This window comes from Varanus komodoensis, unplaced genomic scaffold (genome assembly GCF_004798865.1).
Source record: "Varanus komodoensis strain SLA01 unplaced genomic scaffold, ASM479886v1 scaffold32, whole genome shotgun sequence".
NCBI classification, from domain to species: domain Eukaryota; kingdom Metazoa; phylum Chordata; class Lepidosauria; order Squamata; family Varanidae; genus Varanus; species Varanus komodoensis.
Window position 1 is genome coordinate 17,952,091 of NW_025335798.1, and position 24,150 is coordinate 17,976,240.

At 40.4% G+C, this 24,150-nt stretch overlaps 1 protein-coding gene across 1 annotated transcript in view; it reads left to right on the forward strand.

Moving 5' to 3' along the window:
- The window catches only part of THSD7B (thrombospondin type 1 domain containing 7B), a 393,302-nt gene that overhangs the window by 246,774 nt on the left and 122,378 nt on the right, over window positions 1-24,150 (forward strand). The window contains exon 12 of the mRNA XM_044438217.1: window positions 13,251-13,445. Within this exon, the coding sequence (XP_044294152.1) occupies window positions 13,251-13,445 (195 nt within the window). The remainder of the gene's footprint in view (window positions 1-13,250; window positions 13,446-24,150) is intronic.

The window sequence follows — 24,150 nt, forward strand, 5'->3', positions numbered from 1 at the left end:
GGAAGTAGCAGTTTTGCCAATATGTTATCATAAAGGCCCTTGGGCTTTGTCTATATCAGAACCCACACTTATGTTGGATGTGTGGAAGTCACTGACCCCTAACTGTGCTGAAAAATGCAGCATAGCAGAAAGTTGCTGTATCTGTATCAGTGCAAAAGATTGCAGGTAGTTATACTAGGATCTTTGGATCAAAAGATAGATATCCTCATTACAGTGCTTTTGTGAACACAGTAAAATTTCTTTGTGATATACATTAAGATTTATTTCATAGAAACTGTTGTGACATGTGACATGAAACAGGTGAACACAAATATCTATACTCCTTTTTTGATCCATGCCTATTATTATTATTAGTATTATTAGAGAGGATGCCTGCTGCGAGTTTTTGCTTAGCTTTTTGTAAGGTGCCTACTAAAGCTTTCGGCGTTAAAACAGTAGTGGATAATATTAAGGAATGGAACGGAAGCTGGCTTGAATCAATAACCTTTTCGAACACAGGGCCTCAATTATCTGCTGCTAACTGTCCATCACTTTCAAAGGCTTCCATTACGACAATCTAAGATACTCCTTTAATGCAGCTGAAGTCATTTTGAGTGGCTGTCTCTCAAGCTTGCTGGCAAAGTGCATATCAGTAGAACAAAATGTGTGCTGTGTTCTGTCTGCATTAAAGCTGTTTGTGGCAAGGGTCTTTGGAGAAATGTTGGCCCCTGGGGAAGACTAGTGCTCATTCATCTGCTCTTACCCCGGAATAATACAAGGAGCTCTCCAGTTGCTGCAAGACTACAGAATCACCTCCTGTATTCAAGACAAATTTAGATAATGAATTAAGTCAGATTAAACTTCAAGTGCCCTGGCACTGCCTCACCTAACCTGCTACTGAAATACTGGTATTTTGGACTGCTCCATGAATCATGACCAGCAGCTAGGAATTATCAGAGTTGTCTTTCCAAACATCTGGAGTACACCAGTTTTGGGAAGGCTGCCTAAAAGAACATCAAAATGGTGGGATTTTGTTTTGCGTCAGACTGGATACAGAAATAGCTTCCAAGTTAATCCTTTTATTGTGTATTTCATTGATATATCACAGTTCTTCCAATGTGATCAAGGCAGTTCAGATGGTTCAATAAAATGCTTGCCCCTACAAGTACCTTGTTAATGGGGTAGATGGAAAGATGGCAAGATCACAATGTGAACTTCAGGAATGAGTGGAAATCTGAAAGTGGTTTCTCCAAACCTAGACCACACTCAAACCACTAGACCATACCATCTTTCTGGAAGTTTATATATGGTTCCAGGAGCACAGGAAAAAGAGGCCCAGCTCCGACGTGCTTTGTCTGTCTTCTTTCCTTCTAATGTTTCTCTTTAGACTATCCAGCACTGCATTTGAGATACATATTGTATCCCTGCAAGTGAACCCTTTGCAGGCCTCACATGATGCTGAATAAGATGGTTTATCTCCTGACTAAGATGGGTCAGTTCATCAGAAACGCAGTATGAGGATTCTCTGGGATCTGCCCCAGCTTGCTGTATCATATTGCGTCTGTGTCTGTGTGCTATGTTTGTATGTAGAAGTACATTCAAATAGCTCAACAGGTACTTTTCCTTAACAGGCCACTCTTGACTTTTAAGATAAACTTAGAGCATCCTCTTAAGATTGCTAGGTTCAAACGAGAAAGGGGAAGTTTCAGTTTGAATTCAGCTCTGTACATGGGCAGATGCTTCTCCCTCATCTGAAAGAGAGCATTACTTTGTGCTGTTCTGCAACCTGATAAGCTTTAATAAAGGAACTGTGCTTCTGAGACTGTTGCAGATGGAAAGAGGAAGGGAGAGACCAGCTCTCAACAGGTAGTTCCTTGCTATGTTTAATTCGACCTCTAGTGTCATATGGTTATTATACCGAAGACCGGGGCTGGGCAACGTGTGGTTTTCCAGATGTTTTGGCGGATAACAGAGCTAGCAGTGAGAAACAAGGAGAGTTCTGGAGGACTATAGACCCGAGAAGTGTCTTTTCCCTCTCTACAAGAAAATACTATAATATTTATGCATTTATTACATTTATGTACTGCCACATAGCCCACAAGATCTCTGAGCAGTTTACAAATATTATAAATCATAATACAATTCATAAAATACTCATAAATATGATATACTCATAAAATCCAATAAAAACTGATACAATATAACACAAAATAACTATAGGAACAACTGCAGCAACTATTATAACTTAATTCTGCTCTCCTCTCCCCCCCACCTCTTTCGAGCCAGTTTAAAATATTTTTGTTTGCACAGCAGAAAACAATATTTAAATCTGGCTCAACAGATAAAAACACATAGGCCTAACTGTGATAATAACTATAAAAAAGGTTTTTACTTAGCACCTAAAATATGTTTTAGTTGCACATATTCATGAGGCAAGATATTACTGTTGAAGATGTTGGTGGTCTTTCCATGCAAGCATTTTGAGGTACTTTTAGTAAAAGCATTACAAGGTAGATTTGTTTTAAATCAGATCGATTTAAATCAAAATTTAAATCACTAGTCAGTAAGACTAGATTTAAATCATGGGTTTCTATATAATTTGCATGCATATCTGCCTTACCTCTAGATAGAGGAACTGCATTAAAATAGTAGAAAACTGGGTCTTTTTTATGGCCTGCTGCCATTGTAGGTTTTTTCTCCAGGGAAAAAATAATATGACAAGTCTCAGGCTGTGCACAAAAGGCTCCAAAGACATGTGGCGTATTCTGCTCAAAAGGTCTCCCTTTCATTTGTACTGCTTGTCCTCCCTCCTCACACTTGGCTTCTTGTGTAAATCTAGTCCACTCCGAACAATCTTCTGTTCACTGAATGTTTTGAAACTTAGCACTTAATAGGTAAGGGTTTTATTGTGTTTTGCATAGATTCGCAAAGGAGCAATGGGATTCAGGTCTTTTTCTAAACTCTGAATGTTTCATTTTGTAACATTTCTGCTGTAAAGAAGAGGCATGTGAACTCTGCAGACACAAATTCATAGTTTTGAGAACTGTAAAACCAAGCATCTGTGATAATATCTTTTAGATAAAAAAATTGCCCAATTTGTCTGAAAGAGCATGACCTTGTAAATGGATTAATGGAATTCATTTACTTAAATAAAATAAAATAAGCATTACATGACTATACAGCCCCATGCTACATAATTAAAAACTAAGCCTTATTTCATGATGAATAACCTTTGGACTATAATATATCTTAAACAGGAAATTATCATTAGGTTTTCCTCAAGCTTTCTATTTAAAAAGTCCAATTTAAATTAAAATATGATCTAAATTTTAAAAATCCTTTTTTATTTTTTTAAAAAACTCATTGATTATTATCCACCCTGGAGTGCTATATACTTTAGTTAATAGCATTTGAATGCTAAGCAAGTGTTACCTTCTTTAATCATAATTTGAAGTCTGGTGTCAAATTATAAGCTGTCTGAAAGAAATGCAGCCTTGCTTTTAGTTTACACTTGCTGCCTGTTGCTTTTGTTCAATATTCCCTAGTTTTAGTAATAATGGGGAATAGAAAGAAGCATTTCCAGCTGTCTACACAAAATATTCATGGTTTAATTCACTTGTTTCTATCATACTTCCTTGCTTCCCTTTCTTCTTCTTCTCTCTCTTCTATCGTTGATTGTAGAGTCAGCCCTATAAAATAGCTGCATAGTGAGGTGGACTCATTTCTTTCTTTACCATTCTCCATTCTCTTCTTCTGCCTCTCATTTAGTGCTGGTGTTGCTTTGATAAATGATCAGAAGTTTTCTGGCAAATGCAGTGCCCTCCCAGACACACTATGATGAACTTCCCATTCTCCACATTTGTCAAACATTTTTCAGTTAGCTGTAGCTGCCCTGGGTTGTGACTCTAAGCTAGTTTCTTTCTTTTCATCTGGGAGCATTCTGAGGTGATTGTGTACACACACATACACGGTGGTGGTGGGGGGGTGATTCTCACCCTTGTGTATGAGTTGAGGAGAAAATAGGAAACTCCAGCAAGATAACCTCAGCGTCCTTTGCTTTGCAAAAGCCAGGTTCATCAAAAAGTTTAAGCAGCTCATTCAGTATTCAGAAAGTGATGCAGTTCAGACTGCCAAAATATGTTGGAACATATGGCTTTTGGTGCCAGGAACCTTGTATGTCACTGTGCTTTCATTCTCATGTTAATTTTTTTATTCTATAAAGGCTTTTATAAAGTTATTACAAGGTCTAGAAGAGCCCTCCTTTATAATTCTGTTAATGGAAGATTTCAGTGCAACTGTGCGACTTTTTAATATTGACCTATCCATCATAGATACACAGGCATCCATTAGTGAATATTTTGGTGGTTCCGTCTTTTCATAGAATTTGCTTAGTTCTTTGAAACGTGGGTGCTCTCCCATGCCTGTTTAAATGGAAAAGTGCTACAGCTCCCAGGATTCCCTGTGCTGGCCAGGAAGTGCTGGGAGTTGTAAGAGTCTAAAAACTGGTAACATGGTTCGGCAGGTTGCAGCATTCATAGCTACTGAACCATAAATCAGCCAAGGTGTAGGTGTTTCAGCCATCTTAGGTTCCTGGCAAGAGAAAGAAAGGCAGGGCATACATGTAATGTAGTATTATCACAGGAGTTCCTTAGCTGATTGAAATGAGGACTCTGAAAATGGATACACGTAACAACCTCAAAGATCCCCTGTAACTGTCTTTATGTCGTTATCGATCACTGTACTTACCTGCAGATCAGTCCCATCATGCGGCTTTTTTTTAACGTAGCCGCATGTTGTAGTAGCATACAAAAAAGTTGCAGGAAGTTGTAAAAACATGCAACCTGTCTGGAAAACAAGACCATTGCATGGCTTACATGTAGAACATATAATAGCTGGTTTGAAATGTATTTCCATTACCGTAAATCTGCTATCCGTATAAAAGCCCTGTGCAACTATACTTGGAAGTAAGGGAAGGAGTAATGAAGTTGATGGGATTTTTAAGCTGGGCTTGTTAGGCTCATACTATAAATACGCTGAGATAAAGGAGGAGAAATTGAGGGGTGGCCAAGAGGTAAATTAAAAACATGGCTTCCGACTACCTGAGCAAGCCTCAGGAAAGCTTGCACACTTCCCTGTTGCCCCTTCTTATATGCTCATGAAACATTTATTTCTTCCCTACTTCATCTGAACTCACAAAATTGTTATTTCTTAGAACAAATGAGGTTCAGTTACTATTCCAAACCCTGGCTTATTCTGAACCATCAGTTGGAGACTTGATTTTGTGTTAATGCAGAACTACAAGTTTTGAATCTATTCCTCATGATCATACCAGAAGATCAGAAGGGAGGAGGAAACATGCAATTCCAAGGTTCATTCAGTGTTGTCCAGGTAGAGGGAAACTATGGTTTCTAGTTATGTCTGAACTGGCAGAACACATTCAGCCTGAGTTGGCTTTTAGAAAAGGCAAGATTGATATTCATTTGGAATCCCACCCTCCCCCTGACTTACATGCCTTTTCTCATAGTCCCCTGCCTTACATGCCTTTTCTCATAGTCCCCTGCCTTACTTTTATTATTTTCACAAATTGCACGAGCTTTTTCAAGATCATTAATGTAACAGAGGTCATCACCTTGAGCCAATGAAACTGTGCAAGCTAGTTCTTTAAGGAGGGGGGGGGGAGATCTGTGCTACAAATGAAGAATGTGTTCCATAGATAAAGGAAACTTCAGCAACTTGCTTCCTTCCTTCCACCAGTGGACTGTCCTCTCGGATAGCAATATTTTCAATTAGGTCAGGCCCACTAGAGTGTTGCATTTATTGCTGGTGTTGCAGAGTTTACAAACTTGCATCATCTATATAGTTAACATACTTATCTTGAAAGCTGCATGTCTTTCAATAGGTATAGACATTAAAAAATATCAATAGGCATGTTCAATAAATTCTACTCCTTCCTTAGTTCCTCTTTCTGACATACTGCAATATCTTGAAGTTATCCCTTATCCTCCTTGCTGCCCCACTAGCAGCAGTTGGATAAGGGGAGCATTGGAGAACGGGAGAAAGGTATCTTTCTTCCCCACCCCCATACCCGGCATATAGTTATGGCTGAGCACCAGGCACCAGGAGTTCTGGGAACCATGATCTCAATAATGCTACAGTCCCTGGGATTCCTGGCCAGTGGTGAGGTAGGGCTGGGATCATAAATTTTGAGTCTTTCTGATCAGCAGAGATGATGACTCCATTTGGAGTTCTGCTCAGGTTTCTTTGTCCCCTCTGAGCCTCTCTGCAATTCCTGTTATCACTGGGGATAGAGGGTGGGGAATAGATTTTCACAGCAATAGATTACATGCACCCCCCCCCCATTGCTCTCCAGGTTACATAATTGGAGGTATTCCAAATTAGGATTGGAATAAATCAAGCTATCTTTCAGTCCAGCTCTGAATTTAACAGGAAGCGGTTGCCCCAACACTAACTCGGAGAGCGACAGTACTGAAGGCATGTTTTATTATCACTGCCTGCTCCTGCTGGGTGGTTGAGCCCTGGATGGCAGCATTCCTCCGTGTCCCTGAATAAAAGTTGTTTCTGAGCAGAAGCTGGATATATCTTTTTATGGAAAGAGCTAATCATTTTTTCTGTTGCAGCTGTTGAATTGATGCTGTGCCTTCTGAAAATGCCACTGATTGTCTAACAGGAAAAAATAAAATCAAAAGCATATAATTAGCTTATTTTCCCCCTGAGGAAATATATATGCATACATTTCCTTAAACCTGAGGGCATCTTTCTTCAGTATTATTCAGTGATGCAAAGACTATGGGCCAAAGAGTGCCATATACCTCAACATTGCAAAAATCCACAGGATATTTTTATCCCGTTCAATTTGTGACCCCAATGAATGCAAAGTGCAAAAAATGCCTATTATTTCTATAGCTAGAAGTTACAATAAAGTTTGTGTAAAGATTTTCTCAGCAGTTCAAAACACCAAATACATAGCATTCATGTGATGCTACCATAAGAAGCTTTATGGTAAAATTTCTGAAATCTACCTTTGATGAGAGAACTGTGATTACACTTCAGTGCTTACATATGTCAAATTGAACGTCTGATATATGTGATTTCAGGGTGCTTTGTAGGGAGAGGAAGGAGGCTGAGATTCCTTCTTGATACATTGCATCTAGCCTCACAACTGCAGCCTATTTTCTTCCCTGGTTTGTCGTGTTCCTTTCCAAGGCTGATTTCTGACCATAGAATGGCAGCAGTGTGGTTCCCTCTGGATGGCTGTAAGGGCAGCAGGGTGACACCTCTAAATAATGCCATGGCCCTCCCAACAGTGCATGGAAACCAAAGGATTGCACTTTGAATAGCACTGCTACTGATACTCATTTTCTAGCTGCAACATGCATCCAACGTATCCACCTTTTCTCTTTCTCTCAATGCTGCTTCTTGTTCTCATCATCCTTTGGGTTCCATAGAACCCACATTTGATCTGCCATTTTTGACTACACTAACAGCTCCCAACCATTGACATTCTTTACCTCTAGACAGTCTTATACTAGACACATTCTTAGGGGCAAAACAACATGCAACTTTAAAAATGTAGTAACAGGGAAGTAAAAACATTTACTTCTGCTTCATTGACTACTCTAAAGCCTTTGATTGTGTGACTGAAGCCAAGAAATTAAAAGAGTCTTGCTCCTTGGGAGGAAAGCTATGGCAAATCTAGACAGCATACCAAAAAGCAGAGACATCACCCTGCCAACAAAAGTGTGTATAGTCAAGGCTATGGTTTTCCCAGTTGCAATGTGTGGCTTTGAAAGTTGGACCATAAGGAAGGCTGAGCGCCGCAGAATTGAGGCCTTTAAATTGTGGTGCTGGAGGAGACTCCTGCAAGTCCCTTGGACCACAAGGTGATCAAACTGGTCAGTCCTAGAGGAGATCAACCCTGACTGCTTTTTAGAAGGCCAGATCCTGAAGATGAAACTCAAACGCTTTGGCCACCTAGTGAGAAGGAAGGACTCCCTGGAGAAGAGTCTAATGCTGGGAACAATAGATGGCTAAAGTAGAAGGGGACAGCAGAGGATGAGGTGGCTGGATGGAGTCACTGAAGCAGTTGGTGTGAGCTTGGGTGGACTCCAGGGGATGGTGGAGGACAGGAGAGCCTGGAGCAATGTTGTCCATGGGGTCACGAGGGGTTGGGCATGACTCTGCGACTAACAACATATGTACATAGGGGGATCATTTCAATCTGGTGGGCTTTTAATGGGTCACTTTTTGGCAAGTACATTTACAGCCACAGGATCAGGACCATGGGATGAGGACAAAAGGTAACATTTTCAAAGTTATAGGCAATTTGAGTCTTAGTTCAAATGACTGCTGAGTGACATAATGATGATGTGCAAATCCAGGAAGAGAGAAAATGGTGTATTTTACTGATAATTTCCCAAGCTTTTATGTTTTTAATATGAATTTGCAGTTTGTTAAATAAGAAAAACAGCACAAATCAAGCAAATTCATAGTTCAGCAAGGCATGAAATGTTGGATACTTTCCTGTATCACGTCAACTTGGCCTGCATTTGGACTCAATGCTTTATTCTATGAGCTCAGTAATCCAAGCAAAAACAGTGACTGGTGCTTCAAATCATGTCCCTATTTATAGAACTCTACCACAAATCAGTTTCAGCATCAGTTTCTCCTATTTAGCAACCAAAGGACCAGTTTCATCATAATGTGAAATGCTTATTAAGCTACTTCACTGAAACTATTGCAGTCACTGTGCAGTCCATTATTTTGCTCAAAGTGTTTGTACATTTGAAAATTTTCCCCCTTGATGGACATCAAGAAATTAATTAGAGTGTTGATGCTTGCAACATGCAAAAATGGCTGGCTTATTTTCATAAGTAGATCTATAATTGGGTTGCTGCAACCATGTTGATTCACATATAGTACTTACGAGTCAATTAAATTGCCCTAACAAGCAATTACTGGTTTATTGTTTAATTTATTTTAGCAAGTCATGTTGTTGTCTTTAAAAGTTTGCATATAAGTAAGTCAGCAAGTAGAAGAAATGCTGTTGTCTGTGCCTGAAGTGCCAGAAACTATGTATTTAACTCAGACATATCTGAGGCTTTTGACTGTTGTCTTAATGTTTCTAAAGTCCCAGATGATGGCGGTGATACAAGCTAATGAGGTTGTGAATATCTTCATTTTGCATTCTCTGGTGCAAATGCTATATCCTTTTTTTAAAGATGCATTTAAGTTCTGAGTGGGGTAGTGGGTCAGGGAATCCATCTGTGAAATGTGCAGTCTTAAAGGGAACAAGAGGAAATGGTAGAGAATTGATTCATTTCACAACCTAGCATGCATTCTTTCTGATAAGAAACATTGCATGTAATAAAATGCATCCATGGTCCTTAATGGCATATACAGTTCAATTCTGTGCTTTTGGATAAGCTGGTAGATAAAACTTCTATTAGTTTCAGGTTGTAGCTTACATTTAGCTATTGGATGGGGAGCATGCTGCTTAGATACATTCTTCAGATGAGTATCAAACATAGCTTTAAGCCATCAGAGATGTAGTCCAATGGTCTCCTTATAGTGTGTGTGACCACAGAGCTGTTACTTTGAAGGCTGAGCTCTCACTGCACCACCTTCACCCCCTACAGGGAAATAAATGTGCTGATTGTCTCTCCAATGATGCAGCCTGGCCTCAGAGAGGACAAAGAGGGGTCTGTTGGAGGAGGTGGGGGCAGCAGAGAAGGCCGAGGCAGTGTCCCAACCCCCTTCTGTCCCCATCTCACTGCTGAATCTAAACGGCCAAAAATAGCCATCTACTCATAGAGCAAAAACCTGGGGCAAGCCTCCAGTTCTGAAGCTTACATTTGTTTGCCTCAGATTGTACCCCAGATGGACTGGATTGTACCCCAGGTCTGATGCCAGTATTTGTATGGCTTGTCACCACTTTAGGACGGCACAGGAGAACAAAACACCCATGCACAGATTTGTAGTTGGCAGAGGCATGTGCAAATTCACATCCAGATTTCTACAAAGAAGTGTGAAAATGTCTGTAGAATGGGAGAGGTGTTGCCCACTGCTAATATTAATATATACTGGATTCTGGAGAATTTGGAAAAGCAGGATGAAATTGCATGAAGCATAGTTTTCACATATAAATGGGGATACAAGTAGCATTTTTGCTACTTTCAGATTTATAGTATAAAAAGTTAATTTATTCCAGTGTAGCTGCATGATGGCCAGGTACATATAGGAAACAAGTAATACTGTCTTCCCCTGCTAGAATCACACAGATCTGCAGAACAGTGACAGTATATAAAAAGTAAATAAAGTCAATACCCGCTAGGTAAATGTGGGCATAGTCTGCATGTTGCTAATGAGTATGGTTATTTATAACATGTCTAGAATAACCTTTAACTCAAAGTCTGTGTAGGCTCTCAGTTTGGAAAGATTTTAAGAGTCAAAGAAATCACAAATTAAGTATCAGCAGTTTAAGAAATCATTATTAATACACTGACTGAATGTACCACTTAAGTATAAAGAAACTGTGAAGTCTGTGTAGGCTCATTAAAGTACCGAATAAGAGAAAATCTTCAACATTTTGAAGATCGTATTTTTCTTTCTTGGCATGGCTTTGATCCAAATGCCACCTAATCACAGCCTTTTCTACTACATTTTAATAACATACATCAAATTTTGCAGTTCAGTCTACTTCAGTTGACAGAGGCAATGAAAACAACATGGATAGTCATTAAAGTGTGGATTAATCAGTAATCTTTATAATGATAGAGCCAGCTTGTTGAAGATATGGTAGAATCACAGTCCAATTATTGCATCATTCCTGAGCTTTTATAGGACAAACTGTTTGCCTTACATAGAATCTTAGAGCTTAACTAGATCGTGGGAGTTGAATTGCAATGTGTGAAAGACTACCCAGCCATTAATTAGGGGCAACATTCTCTAGGGAAACTTTCCATTTTGAGATCTATTCTAGTTTTGTTTTTGTTTTTGTTAATTATTGATTTCATCAGAATCACATATTATGTAATGTTCTTGTTATTTTAGGAAAAAACTTGGTTGCAAAAATTTGTTCGTTCAGGAAGGTTGCGCTGTGGTAATCTATTAATTAATCAAAAAGACAAGATTTGTTAGGGCTTGCACCATGCACTTACTTGGAAGTCATTTCAAGTCCTTCTGATCTTTTCCAGATCTCAGAGTCTGCAGAGTATCTGGGTCAAGGTGGACTGATTTAGCAATGCTTCCTTAGTATAACACAGTTGCTAATTTAAGGGAACTGACCCATAGAAAGAAGGAGGAAATTATTGTAAGGACATATTGAACTCCTCTTTGCCCCCTCCCAAAAAAAAGACTTAGAAAGTTCCATCAGAGAACAAGCTGTTCTTAGCCAGTGAAGTGAGACAACCTGTTATATAATATTAGTTGCAGATTAAATGGCTGTGCAGAAATTTTAAGAACTGTGTGTGTGATAATGTACATGCAAGTATCACCTGGACCCCTCATGTATGGGTGTCCGGCATATACCGAGTAGAACCCGTGACAGAATTTGCATGGCCATGCCCTGTTCAGCGCTCCGGCCAGCCAGCAGCCTTTCCTCTGCAACACTCTTTTGCATTTCTCCTCCCATCCAGCGTTTTACCTCCATAGCCATTCAACCTTCCACAGCCACTGAGCACATCAGTCTTCATGCAACCATTTTTGGGTTTCCTCCTCCTCGCCTTTTATTACAGGGATGCACATATGTGCGAGTGCGTATGTACACGTGCACATACACATTTCTGCAGATCTTGAAGTTTTCTCTCAGTCTGCTCCACGTTAAGTATGGATTTACTTGATCTATGTCCTGCCTTTCCACCAAAAAGTGCCCATGGTGGTTTAACAGTAAAATGAATACAACAAAAACTTAATTAAAGCAATAATTAAAAATACAACAACAGGACAGCTGACATGCCAAAGACTTATGCTAATAGAAACACCTGGGAGCAGCCTCTAAAAGAACCTCCTGGGTGTTCGTGCCCAATATGCATTGATGGCGGCAGCAGGATAGAAAGAAGGGCCTGCCCTTTTTAAATCTGGACAGGCTTGTATGGCCAAATGTAACCTCTTAGCTTTGAGGAGATAGGAAACGGTGCTTTAACATTTTTGAATTCACCTTAGGTTTTGCAGCGCTACATACTCAGTCCTTTCTTCTCCTGCTTTAATGATCTTTCCCAAACACATCTAAAAATGCACTATGTTTGACGGCCTGTCATTTGTCAGAGTAAATCATGCCATACACTCTCATTTTCTGGTTCTAGAGCTACACACATCTCTGTCCTGATAACTACCAGGATGACTGTTTTATTCCTTTATTTTAATTGGAAGGCTAACATGGCCAGAGGTAGCTTTAGAAAATAAAAACATGGGTAGCTTCAGCTCAGCACTTAGTTTTGAAGCCACCCAGAAAAAGGCAAGGTAAGGGTGGCAGAGAACATCCTGGGGGAGCTAGAAGGGAGTGGTGAGCAAGGTATATAAGTTTTGTTTCTGGGGTGTGTGTGTGTGAGAGAGAGAGAGAGAGAGAGAGCTGATTGTTGGGATTGAATGTGTTCTATGTGCATGTTTTGAAACATGTCTGTCTGTCTGACTTTTGGCATGGCTATGTGTTGTGGTAGGTGCTTTACCTAAATGAGTATGTGTGTTTCTCTGAGCGTTGCTGGTTAGTCTTCAGTGAAACTGATATTTTATTATGCTTTCTGGCGTTTGTGGCTCAGAAGCCACCTGTGCCTTATACTCCATTTCTTGGCCAAGTCTCTGAGCCTCCTGTGAAATGGGTGTTGGAAGAGAAACCGTGGATTCAACAGAAGGGTTTCTGCTTTCCTGCTTAGACCGCCCTGTGCTTAAGTTCTTGGGCCAGTGATTCTTCTTTTGGCCATAACAGTTTTCTTCCGGGACAAGAGTGATTTATGACTAGGTATCCTTACCAAGCAGCCTTTTTCTGAAAGTAGCCATGACAGTCAGCATTCCAAAATAATTTCATAAATGTTTTGAGCTGTGCATTCTTTCTTCCAGGAGCTAGTTTAAGTTCTTAAAAAGCCAAGATGCTTGTAACAATCAAGATATTAATAATATGTAATAATACAGTGTCAACTCTTCATTTTTCTGTCAATTTCTTTTCTTTAAGATTTGACTGGAAGGGACATGATATAGAACTGGACTTCTTTCTTCTGCAGAACTCATAGATGCTTTCTTTTTTAAATTATTTTGTACAGTTGTCACATGTGCCTTGGAAAGTAACCATTCTGTAGACGTGACTGAGTGCCTGAAGTGGGCAGGCCCAATGCCTTCCCTTGTCCAGGACTGCCTGATTCCATGCAAAGATGACTGCACATTCACCCCGTGGTCTAAATTTACAGCCTGTGCTTCAGACTGTGAATCAACACGAACCCGAAGACGAACTCTCACAGGTAGTATCAATATTTTATACTTCATCCTTAGTCCTTTTGTTTCAGAATGACTTTGGAATAGGCTTTGAACATTTGTCAGATGCCGTTAGTGTTTTGTCCATGGCGTGTTCTTCCTTTTGTGTTCAAGTGGCTCAAAGCAGAATGAATGGAATCCATGCTGGACTACTGCACAAATGCAGGAAAGTTTCCACCCAATGGACCGCAGTTCCATCGTCCACATGGATAAGCGTTCTCTTAAACTGTTACTACACTGGAAGGATAGAACAGAGCCAGATATTTCTGGCTGCATTATGGAGAGCCTTTGCCAGGCTGTGAAACTCATCTGATTAATCCTTTGGAGATTCTTGCCCTTTCTCAAGATGTTGGCCCTTCAAAAAGATTTCAGATATAATCTCTCAAGTGACTGTTTCTGTTAAGCATACAACTATAATTTTCAATTTTTGGACATATTACACATGTACTCTTGCAGAAACATTTCAAATATTATGTGTATGCTTGCTGCACAGAGTACTGCACAAGACCATAGAAACCAAGTCAAACTTTTGACATTTGTTATGACCTTTTTCAGCATGATGCACAGCTCAGTGGCATTATTTTGATTGTTTCCAAATGTGCACATGTGCGTTAAGCAAAACAAGTTCAAAAAATCAAAATTTTGTTATTGTTCTGGTCTTATCATCTTCTTTCGATATTGTATATCAGTCTGAATTTATCCATGCTCAAACCAAAATATTATTCCAGTTGGCTCTGCATAGACTGGCATAGAATCTAATGTTCTAATGTTCCTAGAACTAATCCAGAAATGGTGTACATTTCTTGAGTTTTTTATGAACATGTGTGTCATTGTATGAGTTACTGTATGTAACCCATGTTTGCTTGGCTGCATGCCCTAATATTTGATAATTATCATTATGTATCCATCCACAAATAGATAATTTTGGTGTTTTTATGGAAAACGAATGCATGATTGGGTGCCAATGTACCACAAGGATATGACTCTGAAGATTGTATTCACTTCAAGCACACTTCAACTTTACTCCTCTGTCCTGCTTTCTTGGGTTGCTGATCCCTTTTAGCTAGCTGTACTTCAGCCCTGGCTGATCAAAACTAGTTACTGATTCCTTTTGAAGCATACTGTATGTGCTACACAACAAACAAACAAACTTTTTCTTTAGCGTAAAGTTGTGCCTCCACTTCCCGAATTCCTACTCTGTTGTCAGACTAGATGAATCATTTTGAGTACAAGAGTTTGTCTGTGAAAGTGACACACTTGACACATTGAGAAAATATATCTGTCTCTCGGAGAAAATAGCCCAGAGGCTATTTAGAAAAGATCCACTGGACAGGGCTTCACAGGTGGTTTTCCAGTGGAGAACAACACCTTTGTGTTGCTATGATGAACATTTTGTGCTGATCGCTTGTGTAGCATCTCTCTCTTGTAGCTCCTGCGATGAGAACGCCTCTAATGGATCTGTGGAACAGCAAACAATTAATATCTAACTGAGCTATGAAACCAAAAGTTCCTGCTGCAAATTCCATCTCAGCTGTGAAGAGGTTCTAGGCCTCCCTTTTTCTCAGCCTCCCACTTTCAGTGTAGGAACAAGAATACTGGCATACAGAATTGTTACGAGCAGTACCAATTTAAGATTTGTGATTTGGATGTTCTAAAGTACTATATAAATATTATAATTCATGTTTGGTGGAGGTGATGCTGCTGCTGCTGATGATGATGTAAAAAATCCTTTCATTAATTAATTGGAAATAACTTTAGAACACCTCATCTAAGTGGTATCATGCTCCACCCAAATGCTGGCAGTAGCTGCATTCTGAACATGAATGGGGCAAATGCATGTGAAAAAGGTGCATGCCAGCCCCACCCCTCTTTTCCACCACATCTCTCTCTCTCATTCACAGAGAGACTGTCTAAAGAAGAGGTTTGCTCTGTGATCCTGAACCCTGATTTTCCCCAGATATAGGAAGCTTTTCTGCTCAAACAGAGTTGCCTTCCATGAGTTGCGGTTGAGAGAGGAGAAAGAAAGGATTTTTAAAATCTTCCTCATCCTCAGAATGTCTACATTGGGCTCATTTCTCCATTTGAGTGAAGGCCACAATCTGTTCTGTTGCGCTCCACCAGCAAATCAATTGATCAACTATGGGCCAGAACAGACCTTACTTTAAATGTGTTTCTAGCAGCTAGGTTTCCCCTCTTCCCATTTTACTGTGGCACAGAGGCAGGGGCACCAGTCCTGACCAGTCCTGACCACTGTACAGACTGGGTGCCTTTTAAGATCCAGGACATGCTCCTTACACCTGAAGTTTAACAAAACAAAAAACCATGGACCTAACCGCTAACTGCCTAACACACGTAAAATAATTCCTGTTTTGGTTCCTAAATGTTGGACCCCTCCCGAACTTGATAAAGCAGCGTGAGCATCCGGCCCAGCTCTGCTTGGGCACAGCCATCCTTCTCAAGGAGGGAATAACTTTATTTGAGGGCCTGGGAGGCAGAAGGGTAGCTGCTTGTTGGCTTAAGAGGCCTACCTGCCCCTTCCTCCCTTTCTCATGCTTCCAGGGGTAGCGAAGACACTGCTAGGGTACCTTGCAGCAGTGGTATCTCCTTTGGCCTGTCCTTGTAGCAGTTGAACCACACTGTCATCATCCCCTGTAGAAACTGCATAAAGTAAGGGATGATTGGTATGATAGTCCAATCCCCTCAGAACCCCTATGGGAAGAAAATGCTACAGCATCAAAAGATGAGGGAAGTTTCCTCCAGTTCCTAGGCCCCAGGGATTCCAAGTGGCAGAACACATGCTTCTTTGCCTTGCCATACTCATTGGATAATAAGCTACATGGGCACTTCACATGAATATACTAATGCTAGGGGACCAAATCATGTTGTGAGGATGCTGAAGGTTATTATTGAGAGTAGGTGGACAACCAGACAATTCTCTCTCTCTCTCTCCTTATCTCCCTTGATCTAGCCCAGATAATTCAGGCCACATGGGGTAAGAACAAAACACACTCTTTTCTTTGAGGTTGGTCTAAAATCACTTTCCAGTTTCTAGATTAAAAATACTTAATGCACAAAAAGAACGATTGTGAATGATGTAAGACAAGAAAGAAAATAAAGCCAGCACAAAAGTGAAAAATATATTAAGCTTAGTGATTATGAAAGACATGGAGAGATGACCCAAGTTACAAGCATCCATTCACAAAGTTTACTTCCTCAGGTCAAGGGAGAAGAATGGTGGCTTACCGAGCTAGCTCTCCCAACAGGTGCAAACCATATAAGCACCAATCTTCAGTGTCGTCGTCGTCGTCGTCATCATCATCCTTCAAAAACTACAAAAGCAAGGAGGAACACATGATCCAATCCTTCATGCATGCAGGAATCTGTGCAGACCATATTCTTCACTGATTACTGCATTCAAGTCGGGGGCGGGGGGACACATGCGCAGCCACCTCAGCTCCATGGTCTTCAGCCAGGGTAAGCCACACAACCATGCTAAGCCTCAGAAATCTCTGAGCTAATGCTAAGGCTTCCTTCTGAGCATCATCGTCTACATACATCTGCTTTAGACAGCAATGACCTCCTCCTGACTCTCCATCCAACACTGAAGGGTTTGTTGCTTTCCTTTAGTAAGTGCAGCAGGGCCAGGCAAAATCTGTTCCTCCCAGAAGCCACGATTAGTAGGACAAAATGTGTTTAAAATAGTCTCCGCATAATCTTAGTTTATATATTATTCAAGTGTTCAGATATGGAAAGTCCACCTCAGCCTATCACAGTTATAACTCACTGGAGAATCACCTTGCAGTGCAAAGCCAGGTGGTGGGGAGTGGGACAGAAGACACCTGCAAATGGCCCTCGACAAATGGCCTTTGTGCTCAGGACTCACCTACGCGCATTGGGAAACAGCAGCTTCAGAACCACTGAGAATTCCTATTGCACTTTGAGTACAGGCATCATCGTTCTATTAGCAATCCTTTACAAAAAAGAAAAAAGGAAAGGAAATCAACATGAAATAATACAATAATAATTTCTGAGCAAGTGTAAGTCTGATTATTTAATGAGCCATGTTCATGAATAAAGCAGTTTGATTCTCTTGTGAACAGGCAATGCAGCGATGTTATTGAAGCGCAGCATGATACTTTAACTGCAGTAGCAGAGTACCCTTTAATTGGTGGCATGTTACTCTAATTCTAAAACAAAATAAATGTGATAGTTGCTGTGCATTCCTGATACTCTGTTCTGGAACCTCTTTGTGTAAAAAATATTTACTAAGTTGTCGTGTTTAATTTTTTCCGCTATTTTGTTCAAGCCTTTGATGTATCGCCTGAGCTAATGGAATACTCCCCAAAAACTCAAGCATGCTTCTGTTAAGTGGAAATAGAAAATATTAAATATTAGGAGTACAGAGTGTGACAACAATTTTTTTTCTTTCTTTTTTTTCTTATTCACTTAGGTTTCATGTAACATAGCTTGTGTTTGGTTTAAGAAAGGAAAATCATTGATCAAATACCAGGTCAGAGTGAAGTATATGTTGCACTTCACTCCGTGGAGGGAGTGTGTACCTTTCCTTCCTATTTTTATATGATTATAAAGAAACTTCAGAAACTGAGCAAACATCCACTGGGGAAGGGATGCACATAGCCCTCTCCCCACTCTTTACTTCTCAGTTATCTCCTTCCCCTCATTTACAGGAGGCATTCGGTGCTCATGAACCTTCACTCACAAAAGTGGTGGGTTCTTTACTTGGCCTGGTCCTTCTCCAAGGCCCTCCCTCACATTGTAGCCACTGAGGTGGTTAGAGTGAGGATAACAAAGCACTGAAAAGGAGTGACAAATGGGAACAAAGGCTTATGTAATTCAGCAATTGTGCTATACCACAGTTCCACCTTGTGGTTGTATACTAAAACAGAGAGGAAGTCAGAGAAAGCAAAACCCCAGCAATATAAATGATGCTCTTTCTCCCACAAAGAAAATAGATGAAAGCTAGGTGAGGTGCTGGATTAAATGCCTCATGCAGAGAAGCCCCTCTTCCCTTCTGGAGGAAAGAGAAGACCGTTTGAGCAGAAAGATGCCTGCAAAGAAAGAAGTTCAGTTGTTCTTCTCTTCATTGTTCCTCTTAGCAACTTCACATACACATGAAGCTACTTCTCACTTCTGTTAGCATGTAATATCTAATGTGGCTGTGGGCCAGCACAGAGCTAATTTGGCAGCCTTAAGTCAGATTCTCTTGTTCACCCAAACCCACCTTCCAGAGTTGATACACAGGAAAACCTGGCCTGTACTCAGGATAGACGTTTGGGAGTAAAAGCAAGGGGCACTTGCCAGAACTGGAAGCCCACCAGCTCTGAAAACATTGTGGCAGAGGGAAAACTGAAAGCACAATAGGAAAGTAGCATTTCCTGACATAACCCAGGACACTACCAAAAGTACTGCTTCCAGGACAGGACAAGTCAGTGAAGCTCCTTTCCACAAGCTCCAATGCTTGTCCCATTCCTGAAGTGGCTATTTTAGGTAGTTCCTGTTTACACTAGCAGCCACTTTTCTCCTTCTAGCACAGGAGCACTATTGGATACTGCCCAGGATACATAAAATGGAAATGTCACATAATAAATTAAGCTGTTGTGAATGACTAAATATCCTGACATTGTAAACTTTGATGAATTGTTTATAGTAACAGCTCAGCTCTATTCATGCAGTAACCCTAAGGAAAAATGGGACACTGGGAGGAAAGAAATGGATTTGCAGTGTGCCCTGCACTCTTACTTGCATGCCAGGGCAAGAATCTGAGATACTTCCACTGCATGAAAATTTCCTGAAGTAGAAATAGCTCCATATGGGCTTCTTTCCTGGCCTTGAAATGAGAGAAAGCACACCCATCTACCTCACATACAGACAGCTAGTCTATTTGCAAGATGGATCGGACTTGTCAAACTTCTAGAGAGAGAGTGTTGTCATTTAATTTTTCTCAAGTCAGAACTCAAGAAAGATTCGGACTGGAGATATTCACCAGTTTCTCCAGCAAGTTAATACAGATCATCTGGTTGTTCAGAGATTCTGAGTACTGGGGTCCTTACATGATACCGTCACTATGGAGGGCTAAGGATGTTGTTTCTTGCCTGGAGTGAAGAGCCCACCTTGCTCCTCTTGAGAAATCATCAAGCATGTAAGCAGTAAAGACTTTTATGGATGAAAACTATGGACTGTACGTTACAGCTATGGACCACCCATTTTGTGATGCATAGTACAGCGACCCACAAAGTCTCACATACTGGTTGACTTACTAAACAAGGGAACTGGAAAAGTCTTCTTGCTTCAGTTTGAGAGAAATCATGTTGGAGAGTCAGGTGACAGCTTAGATGTGCTGGTTAAGCACTGTAGCCTGAAGGAACAGTAGTTACTGCTCTGAGTTTGCATGGAATTTCATGCTTAACCTTGCATTTGACAGTTCAGTGACACATTGCAAGTTCCACTGTGTAGTTAACCTTGGTCAAATGCTGGTTTGAACTGAAGGGCCAGGAAATGGTGACAGAACTTTGAAGAAACAAGAGCAAATAGAGGAAGTGTGCTCCGAGGGAGGAAGCTGCATGGGGAACTGATGGGGAGGCATTGGTACCAAGTAGCCTAAGATGCCAGTGAAAACGATGCTAGCTTTTGTTGCTTGTTTTAGGGAAGCTTCTTCTTGCACACAGATGCTCATGTAGATGCATATAGTGCTAAGTAGGACTGGTACTGAGTCAGGCCATTGGTCCCTCTAGCTGCATATTGTCAACACTGAGTGGCAGTGCTGTCCAGGGTTTCATGCAGGAATTTTTCCCGCTCTTCCTAGAAATGTTGGGGTTCAAACCTGGGACTTCCTGCATGTAAACTGGTGCTTTCCACTAAGTCAGCCCCTCTTTCTATGTAACAAAAATAGCATGTGCCCCAAACAATGAACAAAGCTACAAAGAAGATCATGAATTGATGTTAATTTGACAGTGAGGTACAACAACTTCCACAAAGAGAAGAAAGGGGTGAAGATCAGGTTTACAGAGCAGGTGGCTATGCCTTGTCAGGAGGCTTCCCTAAGATCTTGCCAGAAGTTTGCCCAAGAAGGCAGTAAAAACCCAGGTAAACTCCCCACAGAACCAGTGTACCCAGTGGAAGAGTGTGTCCAGAAGCTGGACCTATCTGTAAGCATGCTTGGTTGGGGTGGAAGCTTTAGGAAGGTAACCTGAAGTCATTAAGAGGCATGCTGCAGCAATGGTGTCTCTTGAAGCCTTATAAGTCACCCCTAAACAGTCTTATGAAAACCTTAAAGTAAATATTACTAATCCTTTATGTACAAATATGCCTTTAATTAATTACTTGTTTGACTGTTCAACTTGCCTCAATGGCAGTTCCTATCTCATGCCTTTGAGTCTTCTCCTAAGCTGCCAGGATGTTTTAAAGTATTCCAACAGAATGGGAGGCATCAGGAAATGGCCAATGTGGAACCCTGAGTAATAGTGACAGATTTGTTAGGCATACTAAAAATAAGAAAGCCCATTTACCAGTAAAAAAGCCTCTTCCCCATAGGTGGTAGTCCTATAGATAGGAAGTCCCCCATAAAATATACATACGCAAAGGTAAAGACAACCATTGCTTATCTCTGTTAGTCAAATTTCCACTAGTCAACCTATGCTACATGAGCAGCCTTCTGTTGGCACAGCAGATTTCTCCTTCTTTTGTCCTCCATACTCTTCCAACCAAATCTGTCCATAGGGCACCTCCAACTTCCCATACCAAATTTGGGGGACATGCAAAAAGTGCATGGAGAACGGGAATTTGTTCCATCAAGTTGGCAGAGAAACATAATTGTCCTTTTCCTTCTATTTGCTTCTAATGGAAAGGAAAAGAATTTTTCCAGTACCAGTGCTAATGCATTCCTCCCACCTTTCGGGGCGGAGGGACTGGATGGCTTTGGATTCACTGGATTCAAAACCACCTCTGAAACAACCAAATAAGTTCTCAGCATGCCTCTTTTGACCTACCACCATTGGTGCAATGATAATAGAGCTCTCTCTAGCTCAAATGGGAAGGCTTCCAGTGATGGGCCATTCCTGCACATGGCTTTCCCTCTCTGTCTCTAGAGGTTCAATTATCATATGGCCCCACATTGCTTTTTCCAGTAGTCAAGAAAATCTCATTGATATTTAGTTATCACTTTTTTCAGGGTAGAAGAAATGCTTCAGTTGATTCTTTGAAAGAACAGTGAACAGGCTGGAATTAACATTGTCCTCAAATAATTGTCTCTAATTCACCATGAAAATTAGTCAATTTTAGGGCATTTAGTTAAAATCATCCTACTGTTTGGTACATGTTAATGATAAATGGTGCACAAAGATTAGTTTCCTTCCTACTTTGTGCTTTAATAGTGGTTTTTTGAAACTTAAATCCACGTGTGGGCTGTACATTTAGTGTTATTCATCAAAGAAGCATCCCCGAGCAAATGCCCATTAAAAGCTAATTTGAGGTTACACCACTGCACAATACGTATTGTGTAACTAACAGTGGGGAGGGGGTTAAGCCTTATATTCAAGAAAGGCATATTTATCTCCTTTAACTATGAACTTGGTCAAATATCTACTGTGCCAGCATAGAAATTAAATGTTTTGTGTGAAGGGCAAATAGATTTTTACTGAGGGTTTTTTAACACCCACCCCATTTACACTTTTGTTAATGCTGAAAAGCCATTTCTATTGAAATGAAATAGAAAAAAAAATCTTTAAGGCTGCTGAGTTTTGAGAAAAAGTAATTTTGATAATCGTTTTTGAAAACTGACTCTGAGAATGTTAATGTGTTAATTGAAAAAGCCATTTGGAAAATAGAGAGAATATCCTTTTCATGCATTACTGCTAGATTGTGTTAATATCTCTCTTAATATCTATAGAGAAAACTTGTGGTTGGCTTTGGTGCAACTTTCCAATTTCAAAGTAAAACTTAACAGGTGCTGCGTATGCATATTAACTGTATTAGCAGTTAATAAAAATGAGATGCAGCCATGAATGCTAGGAGAGAGGGATAAAGGAAAGGCATCTCTAAAGGTTGTCCTCTCTGAGCAAACCCACTTTTGGCATGAATTGATAGAATTTATTTGATTTTTATGCTGCCTGATTAGCCATAGGCTTTCTGGGTGGCTTACAATAGGATCAATTCTGCAATATGAAACAATAAAATCAACAAGTACCAGAAAAACAATAATAGAAATAAAATCAATAATAGCCAAAAATGGTCAAAGTCTAGAGAGCAGCAACAGAAGAGAGTGTTACATTTACTTCTTCATGTGTGTTTCTATTTAGTTAGGATATTCTCCTAAGCTTCGGTGAGTGGGAAGCTTGCAGCAGAGGGCAAGTGGAAGGACAAGTAGTTGGAGCATTTAGTATAGCTTTCCCAGTACGTGTGGGACTACAGTTCATATTATCCCCAGTTAGCAAGGCCCATGATAATTGTCTGTCACATCTTGAAAGCACCTTACTCGGAAAGGTTGGGTTAGGGAATATAAAGTTTTTAAGCTCTTCAGTTTATTTGAAATTTAAGAACAGTTATAAAACAAAACTGAAACAAATCTTAACAGGATGGGTAAACTGTGGATTGGAGTATTGAGCCTTAATCAGTTTTTATTAAGGGTTGCTGCTGCTGGTGTGTTATAATTACTTTTCTCTCCTGCCAAGGTGGCTTACATGGTCTTCCTCTTCCGTCCTGCCTGCAGGGATGGGAGCGTGGCTGCATTCTTGACTCCTGCTCCTCTACCACACAGCTCCTCACATTGATGGGGAAGGGCAAAAGCACAACTGCAGTGGGCTTGGCTTTTTGCCTCAGACCTTCCGATTTAACTTAGGAAAGCTTGAGGCCAAGGAGTCAGAGCGCACATTCTCATTCCCCTCCATGACTGGACCTGTACCACAATTAGTAAGACTTTGGCAGAAAATTTTAATTGTCCTTTCCTGAATTTTGCGATTCTATATTCCCAAAATATTTATCAAGTGGTAACTAGTAACGTTGGAATTCAAGGTCCTCCCAGAGCTGAATTTCTGAAATGCAAATACTTAAAAGAAGTAAAAAATATGGGAAAAGTTCGGGTTGCTTAACAAACATGCAGATTTGGGAGGTTTCTTGTGCCTATGCACATTATAGCTCACATGTAATCCCCTTGCCTGTCAACATATCTCCTTCCAGACCTGCTGCCCACTGGTGCACTTAGCTTTCTTAACATCAAACTCCTAAAGGCATCTCAGTTTTCCTAGCTCTGACTGGATTTGTGACAAATTCACAGAAATCTTTGTTGTGTTAATACATCAGATTCAGTATGTCCCAACAGCCCCTGGAGCCGGTTTTTGAGCGGGTTGCCATTAAGATAACTGCAAACCCAGAAGGTGTCCGAGCTGTTTATGCAGCATGGCAAACACATAGAAACTTGTCCCAAGATTGAGAAGTACAGGCATCGGTTTCATTGCAGGAGACTCATGCTGTTAATCTCTATTAGAAAAATGCTCTGCAAAATGGAACTGTTCTGCTGAAATGTAGTAATTACTGGGGATGATTTCCAGAGTGTTTGTACAATGTATTTGCAACTAATTTCTACAATAGTTTTAAAGAAAGAACAGCAGGTTACTCTACCTTTGTAGGTTCCCTAAGCAACCACTGATTGCACTAATATTTAAAAAATATAATAAAATT